Source organism: Anser brachyrhynchus (genome assembly GCF_964034855.1).
Source record: "Anser brachyrhynchus genome assembly, chromosome: 12".
NCBI lineage: Eukaryota > Metazoa > Chordata > Aves > Anseriformes > Anatidae > Anser > Anser brachyrhynchus.
Window position 1 is genome coordinate 13,569,032 of NC_137707.1, and position 17,441 is coordinate 13,586,472.

At 57.8% G+C, this 17,441-nt stretch overlaps 2 protein-coding genes across 12 annotated transcripts; one reads left to right on the forward strand and one right to left on the reverse strand.

The window, feature by feature from the left end:
* The first annotated feature begins 13 nt into the window (after positions 1-13).
* Positions 14-3,618, forward strand: TMEM170A (transmembrane protein 170A). 2 transcript variants are annotated; one of them, XM_080552717.1, is made up of 3 exons: positions 102-254; positions 392-562; positions 1,009-3,618. In XM_080552717.1, the coding sequence occupies exons 1-3, from the start codon at positions 140-142 to the stop codon at positions 1,137-1,139; spliced, it is 417 nt and encodes a 138-aa protein (XP_080408843.1). In that variant the 5' UTR covers positions 102-139; the 3' UTR covers positions 1,140-3,618. The 2 variants fall into 2 exon arrangements, with proteins under 2 accessions (XP_080408844.1, XP_080408843.1); XM_080552718.1 differs by lacking the exon at positions 392-562 and having other exon boundaries at positions 14-254.
* On the reverse strand, positions 2,221-17,391 carry SLC12A3 (solute carrier family 12 member 3). Of its 10 annotated transcripts, XM_080552685.1 has the most exons (25): positions 11,150-17,391; positions 10,901-11,032; positions 10,630-10,705; positions 10,393-10,488; positions 9,956-10,095; positions 9,696-9,806; positions 9,513-9,624; positions 9,276-9,406; positions 9,052-9,136; positions 8,768-8,922; positions 8,291-8,398; positions 8,078-8,201; positions 7,884-7,985; positions 7,646-7,801; positions 7,467-7,566; positions 7,231-7,342; positions 6,618-6,758; positions 6,396-6,502; positions 6,193-6,275; positions 5,565-5,666; positions 5,349-5,460; positions 5,171-5,257; positions 4,699-4,834; positions 4,384-4,451; positions 2,221-4,177 (listed from the first exon to the last, which is right to left on the reverse strand). In XM_080552685.1, the coding sequence occupies exons 1-25, from the start codon at positions 11,420-11,422 to the stop codon at positions 4,036-4,038; spliced, it is 2,991 nt and encodes a 996-aa protein (XP_080408811.1). In that variant the 5' UTR covers positions 11,423-17,391; the 3' UTR covers positions 2,221-4,035. The 10 variants fall into 10 exon arrangements, with proteins under 10 accessions (XP_080408811.1, XP_080408817.1, XP_080408816.1 ...); XM_080552691.1 differs by having other exon boundaries at positions 7,646-8,201; XM_080552690.1 differs by having other exon boundaries at positions 7,646-8,201; positions 10,393-10,705.
* Between the last annotated feature and the right edge of the window lie 50 nt (positions 17,392-17,441).

The following is a 17,441-nucleotide window of genomic DNA, read 5'->3' on the forward strand; positions in this document are numbered from 1 at the left end:
CGGCCCCTCCGCTTCCGGGTCTCCGCCCGCGGCCGTTGCCATGGCAGCGGGGAGCTGGTTGGCGGGCGGCGCCGCCCGTCAGCGAGCGGCGCTTTCCTATTGGCCGAGACCGGAGAGGGAGGGAGGGGCTGACGAAGCGATGGAGGGCGGCGAGGCGGGCGGCGGGCTGCTGCAGCAGATCCTCAGCCTGCGCCTGGTGCCGCGCTCCGGGAACGGCACCGCCGCCTACTCCAACCCGCTGGCGGCCTTCTCAGGTACGGGCACGGCCGAGAACCGGGCTCGGCGCCGGGCCGGGCCTTCCCCGGGGGCCGCCGGAGGCCGCCGGGCCTGCCCCGGCGGCCCCCGGGCCCGCGCCGAGCCGAGCCCCCGTGACGGCGCCGTCCCCCCGCAGAGATGTGGTACGGCGTGTTCCTGTGGGCGCTCGTCTCCTCGCTCTCCTTCCACGCCCCCGCCGCCCTGCTCGCCCTCTTCACGCTGCGGCGCCACAAGTACGGCCGCTTCATGTCGCTGGGCCTCCTGCTGATGGGCATCGTGGGACCCATCACCGCCGGCATCCTCACCAGTACGGGACCCGCCCCAGCGCTGGGCGCCGCCGCCGCCCCCCCGCCCCCCGCCTGCCCGTCGGGTGCCTCACAGGGGGCCGCGTCCCCTGGCTCGGGCAAAAACCGCCCGGGTTTGGGGGCTGTGCAAAAAATGGGCTGCGTTTGTGGGCTGCCAGCGTCCTGGCGTGGGCTGAAAATGTGCCCCCAGACAGCTCAGCACCTCACGGGGGCCTGGGCAGAGCTCTGCCAGCGCTGTTCCCCACAAATCTCTGTTGCCACCCGCATTCGTTGCCTCGTGGCTAAGATTTATCACATATCGAGCACCCTGCCCCTGCCCGCTGGGCTGCAGAGCTTCTGCAGAACCCCTCACTTTGTCCAGTCAGCCCCCTCCCTGCTCGTTCCCGTGGCACCGCAGTGTTTTTCATATCACGCAGTAATCTTTCTGCTTTTTCCCCCCTCTCCGCAGGTGCTGCCATCGCAGGAGTTTACAGAGCTGCAGGGAAAAACATGATTCCCTTCGAAGCCCTCATTTTAGGAGTGGGTCAGACATTCTGTGTGGTGGTGGTTTCGTTCCTACGGATTTTAGCCACTCTCTAGCTTTTCTTCGGATGCTAGCGCTTGAAAATGGAAGGGAACCCAAACATCTGCCCCGTGCCCGGGCTCTGTGAAGCAAATAACGAGGGAGCGCAACTCGAGGGGTGCCTCGGCGTGCGCTTCCTCCCCTGCTTGAGGTTGTGTGAAGGCTTTCTGCCTCCAGGCCGGCGGCAGAGCCTGACCTGAAGGGCTGCGTGCCACACGCATGCGTTGGAGAACGTGCTTTCTGTAACTTCTGTTGCTCATGTACCACCGTAACGGCTGGGTTAGGTCCCCCCGGCACTGCTGAAGCTGTGCCGCCGATCCTGAGCAAACATCTGCAAGCAGCATTGGCTGCTTCCCGGCCAAAATGCGCCACTAAACGGGTCCCCGGTCTGCTTTAGAAATTAAGATAAAAATTGTTAATTTTGTTACATTTTCGTAACGCTAAGTGCCAAGTGAAACTTCATTTCCCTGGAGGAGGCTCCGCTACCTTCTGCAGGTGACAGATTGTGGCAGCAGCAGAGCGTAACTCAACAGCAGCCACGCCTGGTGTGGTGTCTTCAGCGCTCAGTTAATGCTTTGACCTCTTGCTGCTTTGTTTGCAGTGAACCCGAAGCTCTTTTAATGTGACTTTTTTTTTTACATGAGAAATTTCTTTTATTGTTTTTCTTCTGGCCCCGTCTCTGCCAGATCATGCTCATGGTGAAGCTGGGGAGCAGCAAAAGGAAAAATCATTTTAAATAGCTGAGACTGAAAAGTTGTGGCTGAGAGTTGTGAACATGCCTCAGGGGCAAGGGAGATGGTGTGAGAAAGATTGTGATTTTAATGAGTTTTATTACTGTGAAGCTCTCCAGACACTGGACGTCCTGCACGGGAGCTGCACCCCGCTGCCCGCAGCAGCAATCCCAGGGCATGTGTGGGCGTGCGCGGTAGTTTCTCGGGCTTTGGAGGAGATCTGTGTTCCTGAACTCATTCTGACTTCACCTGCTGAACGTGCTCACGTCGGTATGGGAGAATTGGACATCTTCACTGGTGCGCAAACATAATTTTAGATGCCCCTCAACCCCTACCCACCGAGGTACACTCTCTCCTAACGCATTGGTTTAGTTTTAAGTGACTTTTAGTTAATTCTTGATCTGCCTGCTTGCCTGGAGGTGTGCTGTGCGGGCAGGGCTCTCAGGTGTGCTCTCTGGGGGCTGGGTTTTGGGGCCTTGGGGAAGCTGGGGCTGAATCCTGAGGCTGTTGCTGCGTGGAGTAGCCAGACCCAGGGCTTCGCTGTGGTCCCTGCGTGTTTCGTAGCCGCTGCCGTCATCTGGGTTGCTGAAGGGAGGCGCTGTCCGTGTCTGGCCTCCCAGTCCACGCTTCCCACCTGGGTTGTTTCTGAGCTCGCTGGGTTTCCAGAGCAGCTCACCCTCTGTGTCTGATCCCCTCCGTACGGCCAGTTGTCTTCCACAAAGGTGATGAAACAACCCTGAACAGGATCGTGTGCATCATAAAATTCTCTTGCTGTGCATCACGAAATTCTCTCTTCAGGTTCTCTTGAACAGTCCTTTGACAGTGGATGGAGAAAGTTGTTTTTCAGGAGCTTTAATGAGAATACGCTAGATTTTAGCCTGTATTAATCCAGGGAATAAAGCTGTGAATTTTAGGAGTTTAATGCAAACCCTTCTCCTTAGGCAGGCAGGGTCTGAGCCCTGGGTCTGCTGCGTGGGGCTCTGGGGGCCCTCTCCCCTCTGCGCTTCCACCCCCCTCCCCCAAACGAAAAGCAGGAGTCATGAGTGATCTGCTTGGATCACCTTCCCCTTCCTGCTCATTTCAAATCGCGTCGTGCACAGCTTGTGCCTGGAGCACGTGGCTCAATTCACGGACTCGTCCCGTCCTTTCCCAGATGGATTAAAAGTGCTGAGGCTGGACGGGGCGGGTCTGCCTTCCTCGCCTCCTGCAATAAAACCAGACCCAAACACAGTGGCGTAGGTTTGAGCCGAAGCACCAGGGCAGGCTGTGAATTCAGGTTCCTCCCTCTCACCACGTTGTTTCGGTGTTACCTTCACCTTCCTCCAAGCAGAGGAATCCCTTGAGTCTTCAGCAGGTGGCTTTGCTCGGACAGAAGGATTTGGGAAGGCTGGGATTTGGAAATACTGAGGGCTGTTGCACGAGGCTGGGTAAGTACCCCATGACTGCCTGGGAGAAGAACAATTCCTGCTCTACTGCAGCGCGAACTTGCCAAAAGCTGTAAGGAGCTTGCAGAAAAATGGAAATGCCGAGGTGTCCTGAGAGCCCAGCAGGAAACTCCACGCCGAGAAACCTTCCGCCCCGAGAGGCGCCGCTGCTCGAGCTGGCTTCCACGTGCTGGTCTGCATAGGGACAGCCTGACTTCACTCCTCGCAACCACAACTGTCACGAACAAATCTTTGTATGAGAGAAATCCGTGCAAAGCTTTATTTTTCTACTGGCACTTCTAATCCTGGTGGTGACGATCAGTAAATGCTGTAACGATCGAGGTGAACGGAGTCGTGTGTTTGTTCTGCGGGAGGATGGGGTGGTGAGGAGGCCAGTGTCGAGGTTCGGGAAGCCACACTCCTTTTTGCCTCGTGCAGGGCAGGTTTCTCCTGTCCAGGGCTGGCAGGTGCCTTGCTCTCTGCAGCCCCGTGGGGTGGTTCTCAGCTGGGGAGCGTGGCTTTGGTGGGGGCAGCACCTGCATTACAGGGCGTGCGTTATTTTATAGCTACGTACAGCCTATAAGGACCAAGATCGGCAAAACGAGCTGTTCTAAGAGCACAGCAGCAGTGCATATTAGGGATTCCCAAAAGCACCCCATTGCTGCCAGCCGTGCATGCTTGTTTCTCCCCCAAACCCCTTCCCAGTCGCCCAGCTCACAACTGGCCTGAAGCGTTCACGCGGCGAGGCGCTGGGGGCTTCACTGGCAGTAGAAGGTCAGGACGTTTTCCTGGTTTCCCCTGGTCAGGACGACGGGCGGCCTCAGGTCCCGCGAGAGGCTCTCGAGCCAGGCCATGTAGAGGGAGCTGGGGCAGCCCCCCTTCCTGCCCACGGGCAGCGTGCTGCGGGACGGGGCCGCCTCAGCGAGTGCACGGCCTCCTCTGGCACCAATTTGCAGCTTTTTTTCCTAAAAATAAGTGCCTCCCCCCTCCACTCCCTCCAGGACCAGACCTCTCGGTGCTCCCCCAGCTTTTCCCTCTGGGTGCACTGGGGGGTCCGGGCCCCAAGGGACTGCAAGGAAGGGGAGCAGGGGGGGTCCAGCACCTACATGGCGATGAGCGCTGCGTCCTGCGAGTGTTCCAGCAAGATCTCGTTCAGCCTCACTTGTCGGAGCGACTGCGGAGCAAACAGCGCGGGTTTAGGAAAAATAACCTAATATTTAGGAAACAACCGTGCCGGGGGCACCACGGCCCCGTGGCGAGCCACCACGTCATCCTCAAGCACCCCAGGAAGGACTGGCCACAAGAACTTTGCAGCCTGCAAATCTGGGGAGTGGGAAGGTTTCCAGAACCACAGAGTTTGGACTCGAGCAGGAAACCCTTCGCAGACCGTCCCACCTCGCCCCAGCCCGCACCGGCACTACCTTGGCTCTGTGCTTGTGGAGCTCCTCGTCAGAAATCTTCCAGGGACAGCCGTGCCTCATTTCGCTCACCGCGGCCTCGTCCTTGAAGCCGTCGTTCAGCCTGAAGGGCACGACCAGGTCGTCAAACCTCTTGATGCTGCAAGACGAGGACAAATTACAAATTCTTAAAAATATATATGGGAAACTTTTTAGATTCTTTGCATTTTTACCAAAGCTTTTTTCCCTGCGTGCACCATAGCCAGGAATTACTTATTATTACTTATATTATCTCTTATTTATATTAATATGCAAAAATAGAGATTTTCCCAGCACAATGTGACTGCGAGCTGGGGCTCGGCCCCATCACAGCAGCATCCTCCTGCCCTGCGTGCCCAACCCCATCTTGCTGCAAAGCACGGGGCCCCTCTGTGCCGAAATCAGGGGGTCTGTGCGCAGCACGAGGAGTCGTGGGTAGCCAGGGGGATGCATTTACTGCTCCGGCCGGGGCTTCTGGTTGATGTCGGGGAGGACGTGGACCTCATGGAAGCCCAGGCGGAATTTGCTCAGCAGCGACACGATCCTACAGCAGAGAAAGGGACAATTTCCAAAAATCGGGGACGTGCCCCAGCTGCTGAGCTGGAGCACCCGCACGCTACCAGTCTGGCACGTACGCCTTCCTCTCCTCGTCCATCCTGTTGATCTGCCCGCCGACAAACACCCGGATCTTGCATTTTCCCCACCGCTTCTTGCGCCCGAGGAGGTAGGGGATGAGCAGCGTCAGCCCTGCGGGACACAGCCACGTTCACACCGGGGATGCTCACGGGGCGTTTTTAACGTGCTCCCATCCTCTTCTATTGCCTGGTCCCACAGCACGGGGCAGAGCTCACCTCCGTCGTCAAAGATCCAGTAAATGTCGATGGTTTTCTTGCCCTGCTGGCTCTGGAAGATGGTGCTCGCCTGCTGCTCGGCCGCCAGCTCTCCGGGATCTGCTGCGAAGACACGCACGTGACGGCATCAGCGAGACACCGCTCCGTTATGGGGGTGAGTAAACCGTCTTCATGTCCTTTGTAAGCTCAAATCCTTCCCCCCGGGTGCAAACCCAGCTCCCCAAAACGAATCCTCAGGCTACAGGATGCTCTGGGCACCCCCAGTTGAGGACTGACCGGTGCCTGAGGTCCTGCCCCGAATGTGGGGTTAAATGGGGAGGGAGGAGAGGGGCATGGGCAGTGGGGCGCAACCCCTGGGAGTACCCAAATTCAGCGTCCTGCCCCACTTCACTGCACCAGACCCCATAACTGGGGCTGTCCCCATCAGTGCCATGTCCCCGAGCCCAGTGCAGCTTGTCACAGGTGTCACCACTCCAGAGGTGACGTTAGATCAGGCCCATTCCTGGCTGTGTGGGACGGTCACCAAGCAGCCCCAGGGACACGCGCACCCATCCCCAGCCTGGCGGTGACGTCCCACTGTGGCCTCTGCGTGGGGACAAGTCCCGTGGCTCCACCTCTCAGCACTCACTGTGAGCTTGCACCGCTCGGGAAACGTTCAGCCCCTCCTTCATCCTCAGCAGGCACACGCCATACTTGAAATCGAAGGCATCGCTGGAAGGAGAGAGAAGGCGGCTGGTGGTGGTGGCTGTCCCCATCGGACCGTCACCGGGGTGGGGACGGCTCGGTGTGACACCGCTACGGGTGGCGGGTCAGCAGCCCCAGGGCACGTACTGCAGGATGCCCACGTAATCCTCCACGCTCTGCGGCGCGGCCACCTGCCAGTCCCTCTTGTAGCCCAGCGCCAGGATGTTGGGTCTCATCTTCCCCAGGCCGGCAGCCTCGGGGGAAAAAAAAAAGCAATGGGGATAATTAATTCCTGCAGCAGACACCCACCTCGCACGGCATGGCGTGTCCCACCAAGGTGGGGACAGTGAGGGTTGAGGGCGGCTCTACCTGCATGAGCATCTGGACGCCGCTTCGCAGGTCCTCAGCCAGCACGTTGGTGTAGAAAGCCTTGATCTTCCTCTTGAGGAGCCACCTGGTGTGGCCGTCCGACGTCAGCCTGGACTCAGGCATCTTCTGCTTGCGCGGGCCCTGGTGGGGAGCAGGGGAGGGGGCACGGCTGCCATGAACAACCAGCGGCCCCCATTGTCCCCCGTTGTCCCCTGTGCTTTGGTTGCTGAGGAGCTCCAGCTCCTCTCTCCCCAAATTGTTGGCAAGACCCAGATTTAAGCACTGCATGCTTGGGAAGTTGCTATTGCACTGGGAAAAATGGTGAATTTTGGTTTTCACCCCGACTCCACCGGTCGCACAGTGGCAAATGCAGGTGCTGGTGACACTGTATGGAGAGCAGCCTGCCCAGGCACCTTCTGGGCACCAACATTTCCTCCTCAGGCAAGAGCAGAGGGGTCCCCTCCCCTGTCCTCTGACCAGCGTCCTCGTCCTGCAGGAGCAGCTCTGCTCCGGGCTGGGCAAGGGGAAGCTCTCAGGGACGCCCCAGCTCTTCGTCAATACTGCGTAACGAGCTGGGGAGCTCACACCCAGGGCACAGCCCGGCCCCACTCACGATCAGCACGTTGCCGCAGATCATCAGGCTGAGGTTCTTGGTGAAGGTGCCCACAAAATCCACCAGTGCTGGGCGAAAGTTGGGGGGCCCGGTCAGGACCAGGCACTGGGGCCTGAGGTGGGGGAAAGGAGAGGACGCAGGGTGGCACCAGGCAGCAGGGTGGCACTGAGCCTTTCCGAGCATCACGGCCACCCCCGTTCCTCCTCCATCACGGCACCGAACCCAGACCCCCTTGCCTGTAGTTCTTGATGTGCTCATCCACCTCGCTGAGCCCCACCGAGTAGCTCAGGGCCATGTTGTAGGAGCTGGCTTGTATGGAGGAGCCCCAGTTCACGTCTGCGCAGAGGGGATGGGTCAGCAGCAAGGACAAACACCCCCGGGGGGACACGGGGCTGTCCCCAGAGCCACCACGCACCCGGCTTCTTGTAGAGGACATAGCCCAGGAGGAAGACGACGATGCCGAGGGCGATGAGGGCCGCCCACCAGGTCAGCAGGAACATGATGACCACCGAGATGGCGGCGCCGAAGAGCGCGGCCCACTTGCTGTAATACCGAAAGGAGGGTCGCCAGCCTGCACGCAAACACAGACAGCGGCTGTCACCGGCTGCCCTCGCCCCGCAGCCGGGACTCGGTGGGGCCGGGCCAGGGCCCACCTGGGGAGTTGGTGACAGAGGCGTGGAAGCAGCTGAAGTTGATGAGGGCGTAGGAGCAGAGGAAGAAGTTGGAGATGATGGGGGCGATGGCATTGAGCTCGGCTGTAGGAGGAGGGCAGGACAGGGCAGTCGTCGGTGTGCCAGGGCCGCCGGGTGGGACCGAGCCAGCTGGGCACGGGGCGGGGAGCACCCACCGATGAGGATGAAGCCGACGGCGATTACATAGGTGAGCACGTAGCCACGGATGGGCTCGTTGTTCTTCCCATAGCCCTTTCCAAAGAAGCCTATGAGAGGGTAGAGCTGGTCCTTGCAGAGGCACTGCAGGGAGAAAGGTGTGAGAGGCATCGGGCCGTCCCCTCCACATCTCTGCTGACAGGACGGGGACAGGGACAGGGACCAGCCCTCACCTGGAAGACCTTGGGGGCTGAGACGAGGCAGGCCAAGGCTGAGGACAGGGTGGCACCAAAGATCCCCGCCATGATGAGGGGACCGAATCCCGACACCATGCTCATGCTCTGCCCAAGAACCCGGCGGTCAGGACTCCCCACGCATCATCCTGCACCCTGACCCTAAAGGATTTCCAGCCCCCAGCCCCTTCCCTCAGTGCTGCCCCATTCTACATCAAAATTATCCAGGTGCTGACAACCAGTGCCCTCTGAATTTCTACCAAAACGAGCTCCCCCAGCACATCCCCGTTGGACCTCATGAGCACACATCTCCCACCACCATGGGTGCTGCCCTTCCTAGGGTGCTCAGGCACCCAGCACGTGGGCTGCTGCTGCTCATTTATGGCCAAGGAAACCCACCCATCGCTTGCAGAGCGAAAGCAGCCAGCAGCAGAGCCTGATTCTGGCTGATTGAAGCTGAGGAGGCCCCAGGCACACCTGGTAGTGGTTGCTGAGCCCATAGGGGCAGCTCTGCCGCTGGGCACAGTCGGTGAAGTTCCAGCCGAAGCTGCAGGCCAGCCCCTCACAGCCCAGCGAGCCCACCGGCACGCTGTCGTTCAGGCTGCCCGAGGCGTCCCGGACCACGCAGGCACCTGCGGGGCACAGCAAAGCTCGTGTCTTGCTCATCCACCAACCCCAAAAGATGCTGGGGCACCGCTCCTGGCTCCCACCGCCCGCTTTCTCCTCCCCACTTCATGGGGATCCCACCTGTCCACGCTCACCTATCGTAGCAGACAGCACCAGGTAGGACATTGTGGTCCAGAAGATGGCCATCAAGGTGCCCTTGGGGATGGCCACGGCAGGATCCTGTCCGAAGGAGGCACAGAGAGAAGCAAAGCAGCCTTCCGGGGAACCCCAGTGACGGTTTTGGCCCACCCGAATTTCTCGCCCATCCAGTTTCCTGTCCTGAGAACCACCAGCTCACATGGGGACGGTGAAAACCTACCTTCAGATCACCCGAAATGTTGGCCCCAGCCAAGATGCCGGTTGCCGACGGAAAGAAAATGGAAAACAAGCTGAAGAAGGAGCCCTCAGGTCCACGCCAGCTGGGCACCAAGTTCTGGGCAAAGATGTCAGCTGGGGAGGAAGAGAGGAGAAGCATCTCCACCCAGCTCTGCACGGCTGGCTGCTCCCAACCCTTTCTCACAGCACTGGATGGTGCCCAGGTCCGTGGTGGACCCACCTCTGTAGCCAAAGAAGCCCTTGGCTTGCTTCTCCGCGGTGGCCGGGATCACTGTCCCCACCAGGTAGTTGGCGAAGGAGACCAGGATGACCAAGAAGAACAGGACCTGGGCCTGGGGGAGCAGAAAGAGGCAGCCGGCTCCCCTGGGCCAAAGGCTGGGCCGGCCGAGGGGGCGAGCGCTACCTTTGCCTCCCACTCCATGCCGGCCAGCGAGATGCCCAGCAGCACGGTGACCGTCACCACCCCGATGATGCGGATGTCGTTGGTGGGGTCCACCATGAGGGAGTCGTGCTCCTGGGAAGGGGGCACCGTCACCGGTCAGGAAGCAAACCTCCCCGTGGCAAACCACCACTGGTTTTAGCAGCTGAGGGGTGGTTATCGGCATTAACCCATGCATCGATCAATAACTCGGGGTGCCAGGAGGCACGGAGCCATGTTCTCACCTGCAGCAGGTCCCGGACGGTTTCGGCAAAGCCCACCGTGTGCATGGCCACGGCCACCGCGTTGGCGAAGGCAAAAATGAGCCCGATGGAGCCACCCAGCTCTGGCCCGAGGCTTCTCGAGATGAGGAAGTAGGTGCCCCCTGCAGTGCAGAAAACCCGGTGGCGGGGCTGCCTCCCCCTGCTCCTCCCCAAAACCACCAAGGAGGTAACAGGAACCAGTCATCAAGGGGCACCTGCTGCTGGCAAAACCACCCAAAATTCCTTTCTGCTCAGTGTTTCCCTGCGAGATGGTGACCACCAGCAGGATGCTGTGGTCTGCAACACTCGGCGTGGTGGTTTGGGAAGGGCTGGGAGGTTTTGGGGCGGTTGCATCAGCAGAGGCTGTGAGGAACCTGCTCCCTCGGAAGGTTTGGGGTGTTCGGCTGGGGACGCGGTACCTGACTTCACTTTGCCGTTGGTGGATATGGCGGAGATGGACAGGCCGGTGATGGTGGTCACCGTCACCGACATCAGGATGATGAGCCACGTCAGGGCTGCGCGGGAGAGGACCGATCGCACCCACCTGGCCAGGTGCCACCAGCAGTCCCATTCCCACCTGCACCCAAGTGTTTTGGGCCGCAGGGAGCCTGGCGCCATCGTCCCCCCACCCTGCCGGGGCTGTGGTGGGCACCCACCGATTCCTGCCTGGGCCGTGATCCAGGGCAGGCGCAGGTAGAGGATCACTCCCCAGATGTTCAGCATGCAGCGGATCTGGAGGGGACAGAGATGGGGACACCGGCTGTGAGTGCAGGTGGCACCTGGGGACAGCCAGGGCCACCCTGGCTCTGCTGGTCTTCAGATTAATGCCAGGGAGGGCAGGGGAACAATTTGGAGCATGGACAGTCACAAAAAATCGATATATCAGGAAAAAAAAACATGATGGGCAGAGGAACAGGCCGCACTCACCATCACGCCCTTCACCCATCCGAAGCGGACGGGCTCCGGTGCGGGGACCCTACCCGGCCCCTCCTCGGCACTGGGGAGGCCGTCGCTGCGCTGGAGCTCGGGCACCGGCACACAGAGGTGGCCCGGGTCGGGCTGTGGGGACGAGGGGACCGCGGGTCACTGCAGAGCCAACCCAGCACGAGCACCGCCCGGCACCCGGGCAGAGCCCCGGTGGAGAGCACAGCCGGGAGACGTCGGGATCGGCCTTACCTTGAGGATGGAGCGGAGGTCGGCCAGCGAGGGCCTCCCCCTCCTGGCCTCGCCCACGCCCTTGCTGTTGGCATAGTGCTCGTAGGCGGGCACCACGTCCACCGTGTTGTAGCCGAAGGTCCTGGTGCAGAGGGTGCTGCCCGAGAGGTGCGTGCCCTCGCAGCCCGCGGCCTCGCAGGGAGGCCGGCCGGCCTCCTCCACGCCCAGCAGGGTGCTGATGGTGAAGCGGCCTCTGCAGCGGGCGGGGGGCTCCGGGCAGGGCAGCTCGGACATTTTCGGCTGCCGAGGTCCCGCTCGCGGTGCCAGGGTCGGGCTCGGGGGATTTATACCTGGCCAAACCAAGGCGAGCCACCCGGCACCCCCCCAGTGCCACAGGGGATGCGATCGGCTCAAACCACCCCGAGCTGGCCAGGGGGAAAAAAATAGCCGGAGGAGGTATCAAAAATGCCACAATCAGCATCGCTGGCTTCCAGTGCCTGATCGGGGCCGTGATAACAGATTTGAGATTAAGTCCCAAGGACAGAGCTGCAGAGAAACAGTGCTGAGCTCGCCTCCGGCCCTGACCCGGGAACATTCAGTTCCCACCTGGATTTGTTATGGAAAACAGCAGCAAGTCCCACACACATTACCCCTGCCCTAGGATACTGCCCCACACTCCGCAGACCCCATAAATCATCTCAGCTGCTGCTGGCGATGCCGAGCTGTGCCGGATGTGTGAAACCAGGGGAAATGGGGGAATAAGAAACTGCAGGATGGGGGAGATGTCCCAGGGCTGGGGGTAAAGATACCCACAGTCCCATAGCCCCATGAGAAACCCCTCTGGACCCCAGGATGGGGGAACTGCTGAGTGCCCATGATCCAAATCTACCCCAAACCACATCCCTCGTTTAACCCTTCCCCACTTGACGAAAAACACGCAGCTGCTCGCCTTACGGTGGCCAGAGGCCAGGGGAGGGATGGGCGCCTGTTATATGGAGCTGGGTGTCACATGTGCACTAAAAGCCATTACAGATAAGATCGCTGAAGACAGCGAACAAGGCAGGCAATAAAATTTGAGGGCAATGCTGCAGCCCATTGGAATTTCACCCCACTTACTTTGTGAGTTAATGGAAAATTCAGGTTGCCTGGCCCGCTGCCTCAGGCTGCCTTTCGCACTCACACAAATTTTAACCTGCTTTTTGAGGACTTGCTCTTGCATTGCTTGTGCGTGGGCAGACGTCACCCTCAATCACACACGGCCAGTGTAGAGCTGCTTCCCCGGGGAGCTGAGGACAGGCAGAGCCTGTATTTTGCACGATGGTCCAAAATACAACTGCACCCCTGGTGCCACTGCTGTCCCCAGCAGAGGTGGCAAGAGCCCTGTGCACCCAGCCTTCCTGGGGGACCTGGATCTCCAGGGGGAACCTGGATCTCCAGGCGAGGAAGCCCAGCAGCCCACCCACCTGCAAGCACATGGGGATGAAGATAGAAGCCACCAGGACCCAGCCGCATTCCCTGTGGAACAGCCGGGTGTCTGCTCACGTAATGCCCAAACTCTGTCCCTGGTCCCAGCCCAAATAGTGCCAGGAGGTGAGCAGCTCCCCGCAGGGAGCGGATCCTGCCTCGCAGGGCTCAAAAGACGCTGCGGAAAACTGCCCCGACTCAGCATATCTCCTATCGCCACTTAGGGGGAGAACAGAGGGCGGCAGTGAGATGCAGCAAGGAGAAAGCTTCAGGCTTTCAGCAGCTAAGGCAATACCTCCTGCAAGGTGGACATCAGCCTCTGCCCACAACAGAAACAGCAGCAGACTCGTGCCTAGAAGCAACATCTTTATTTCAGACCATCATTATTTCACCAGAAAACGTTAACTGGCCCCAAACGGGGCAAATCGCAGGGAACCTCTTAAATGGAAGGAGGTGAAGCACTGCAGAAAGATGCTCCAGGAGAGGCATGAGGATTCCGGACGGCAGGCGAAGAGCGAAGCAAGTGGTATGATGCAACCCTGGTGTAGTGAAATAGCCGGATAGTAGGATGCGCTTGTCGTCGGCCTGATTCACAACACCAGCTGCAGCAACAATACCAGGGCCGTCCCGCGCCGGCGGCAGCTTCTGGGGGCCGCGAGCAGAACGAGGAGAGCGTTGGGGCCGAGATGCTCGTCCATTATGGCTATTAAATGCCTCAAATGAACCTTCATCTAGTTAGGCAGGGAACGGTTCAATGCTCAATATGTGGCTTCTTTTAAAGTTTGCCAAGGCACTGGATTCCTCCAGGTCTTTATTTAAGTTTTAATTGTCCCGTTTCTATCTCTGTTAAGAGGGAACCTACCGCCTGGACGACGCGGGCCACGCGAGCGGAGCGGGGATTTGGCACCGACTGCACCGCACCGAGCGGGGATTTGGCACCGACCGCACCGCGCAGAGCAGGGCTGATTTCCTCCACGCGGCAGGGAAGGAAGCCTGGAAAGAGAAAAGAGGTGGTTATTCAGGCAGCTGCTGGCAACCTCACCTGGTGGGCCGAAGGGATCGCTTCCCATCCTCCTCCAGACAGCAAATACCTGACCGGGACTAGACGAGCCAAGCACACACAATGATAACACTACAGATGCCACTGTGAAAATACTTAGAAGAGAGAGCATTACTGGGGGAAAACACCAGAACAATGAGCTGAGAAGAGGACAGGACCCACCAGTATCTGCCAGCTCCACGGCAGTTTGTAGGCAGGGACCTTCGAGGCACGTTTCAGCAGATTTTCTGCTTGTTGGCACATGGCAGCTAGCTGTCTTTATTAGCTCAATTTAGTTTTTACCAGCAGCCCACGATTAAGCTCTTGGCAGAGATTTAAATCCCCTCCTACTGGACAGGTAACATAAGCCAGACATTTACAATGAGCATTTCCAAATTTCCCTGCAATTCCCCTGTAAACCCAGAACGCATCAACCAAGACCTTGCTTGACAAAGGGCTTCAAGCTTTAAAAACTTCAAAGCTTTAAGCACTGTTACGCTGATATCACGGCACTCACCGGTGTTTCACTACGGACGAGCCATGAGAACCACAGACAACAAACCCGGATGCCCTGCACGTCGCTGCTGCATCTGTGCAGGGTCAGCACGCCCAGAGACACGCGCCTGTCACCCTTTCAGTCCTCTCTAGCAACACCAGCATGAGCTGCATTAGATCCCAATCAGCCAGCCACCCCCTAGGCTGCATTTCATCTTCTACCTGCAGAGTCCTTACTGCAGAGGATTAATCCTACAGCAGGAAAGGGCACAGGCCAATTATCCTAAATTTAATCTGCAGCATGAATCTGTGCTTTTTTTTTCTTTTTTTTTTTTTTGTGTACAGAGCTCCGCTGACTTCAGCGACATTTTGTCAGTTTATAGCAAGAATAAATTCAGCTCTCAGATGAGAACCCATTTCTGCCACTAACTCTGCCAGGCAAATCACACCCGCTGACTTGCCCAGATGCTCATTTTGGCCTTTGCAGGTTTGTCCAAGGAGCCCCAAGCCCTCTATATGCACAAGGAGCATTCCCAATGTCTCAATTATTTACACAAAGGAAGCAAAACCACGTCTTCATTGTGATACCCGGAGCAATGGCTACAAACCAGGAATTGTGCAAAGGACAAGCTGCAGCTCCACAACCTTTATGCAGGCTCCTACGGAGAATCTGGAATTATCGGTTTTAAAAGGGCCATGGTAAAGCTCACACCAAGGCACTCTCTTGCCCTCCTAGTCAACAGCCAGCTCTGTAGGACATGGATGACACTAGCTTGAGAAGGGAAATGAGAAAATGCTGCTCCAAGTAATTGCACATGGAAAATCGGGGTCACTCTTGATAGCCTTACATTACGTATGCAAGAATTCCTCCCTGTTATAAAGGGAGTGGTCGGTGACAATACCTTCAAGCAGGCTGCTCCAAGCAACGTATGAATTTAATGACATCCCAAAAAAACCCTGCAGCAGATGAAGTTGAATAAATAAAGTTGAGGCATGAAGGTACAGAGGGTTACAAACTCCACTCCCGCAGCAGAACGTCTGGGTCGGAAACCTGAGGGAGCACGACCAGGTTGTTCTTTCCAGAAGAGCATGAAGACAGACGTCAGAAGGCGTGAGGTGAAGAGAAAACAGTGGCATCTGGAAAACCACAGGGGTGCCTTATTCAGCATCTACCTCAGTGCAGCAAAGCCGTGCAGAGGAGCCAGGCTTGCTGAGTCCAGGCTGGAGCCCGCCGCTCCTGGGGCCACGGGAGGACTGCTGTGCTGCAATACCCACCACCTGCGCAGACCTAGGAAGTAATCACAGGGAATCAGCAGGAAGTAAATGAACCCCAACTGTCCACGGCACCTTCTGTTATACCTCTAGCCTCTCACATCTTGTCTCAGACAGTGCTGGGCCTTACCTCCACGGGGCTGGTCGCAGGGCTTGGAAACCCTGCAGAGGATTTGCTTCCTCTGCCAGCAGGTCACAGAAGGCCCTTCCAAGGTTTTGGGACAACGTATGAAACAATTCAGTTTCTGCTCAGCTTACGAAGGACCAGCCCAAGAGCTCAGCTGAGCAGGGGATGGCAGGAGAAAAACAAGGTCCCACAAACAGTAGCAATGAGAGCCGAGCCCCGCTGTCTGCACGGACAGGGCATTTCGAGGCAGGGCAGCCTCCCCCTTGCACAGCAGGCTCTGGCAGCGCCGTCCCTCTCGCTCGGGTCAGAGGCTGCCCAAGGACAGGCACGGGCCCGCCGGTCACTGCGGCGAGGTACTTTGGTGCTGGGAGTAACCTAGGGACAGGGGCTGAGTGCCAGCAAGGAAAATTAGGAGCTGGCTTTCTCCTGCAGGGCTGCACATGGGGCAACCAAGGCCAAGCAGGCTTCTCATCGAGCTTCAGGAGAGATGCCTTGCTCTGCCACCTACCTTCTGGGGATTCAGTCTCAAGAGCAGATGAATTTTGGAGCTGAGGTGCACTGAGAAGCATTCACACAAATGCCAGCAAAGTTATTCACCAGCAAAGCCCCCCACACTCACCTGCTGACACTGCTGGGCCCACCAGTACCTCCCAGCAACTCACCAAATCCCCCTCACTCGCGGGGTGATGTCCAGGCCTCTCATCCTCCCTTCCAGCAGGAGAAAGGACACGCTGCAGGACATGCTCCTGAGTCTGTCTGACCGACAGGGCTCCCCACGTCACCATCCTTCAGCCGAAAGAGCCTTGAGCATGCCACGGGACCTCTCAGTGCCACATGCAATCCCTAGCTATGCTGCTGGGGTCCCCAATAGCCAGCTTGCTCATGCCATGAGACCTGTTTTGGGGTGGTTTGGCAAGCCATTCCTCTTGAAAAGGTTGGCTAGATTGACACTGCAACTTTTTTGGTAGAGAAACAATGAGGAAGTCAGTCAAATATCCTTCAGCGCAGGTTACACTTACTGCAAGAAATGGACATTAATTCTCCCCCACAATAATTCAACATGCAAAGGCTGAAATCAGCTCCTACATTTTGTTGCCTATCCAGGAGTGCACATGTTCTCATATCCCAGTAATACAAATGGAGTGAGGGTAAAACAGCAGCAGTGCCGAAGGGTAGGTGTGTCGGGAGCAGTAAGAGCTGTAATTACCATTCCTCCCATTTCATTTCAAAGCTATAGTCAAGGCAGCTACATTCAAGCTGCATGAAAAAAAAAAGCTTGTAACGTAACAGGGCTTTCACACCGATTTAATTGTAGCTCAAAACATTTAAACTATGCCAAGGAGCCATCATTTAATGCACCTCACTTGAATGGGACACAGGTTTCCCACAGAACCAAGAGCAGTACCTGTCCCTGCCCACAGCACCCACACAGACTCCTGGGGCAGCTTCCTTGCTTCCCCTGGGGAACTCAATACGGGACCATTTTGAACTCGACTGTTAAAAACCCATGTGCCAATTACAAAACGTCTCCTATCCAGACATACCTGTCCCCAGTCCCAGCTGTCCCTGCAAAAGCTTGAGCAGAGCTCCAGGATTTGCAAAGCTGTGTAAACGTGAGGCACCCAACAATTTAAACATAAATGAGTCTGCAGCACGCGGAGCTCACCTGCATCACAAACACTCCTCCCCACAAGACAACGTTACGGACTGACAGCAGCACGCCACGTGTGGTGTATCAAACAGATTTGCAACATTTAACATGCATCCGAAAAAACAAAACTCCAAAAATTTCCCAACTGTACGTTGAGCATTAAATCAAAGTTCTTACTCCGCACTTCCTCTTCTGCTACAAAATGGTTCATTTACCTCCCTGCTGCAGAACTGACTTCTCTCTGCACGGCCCGCTTACTCACCGA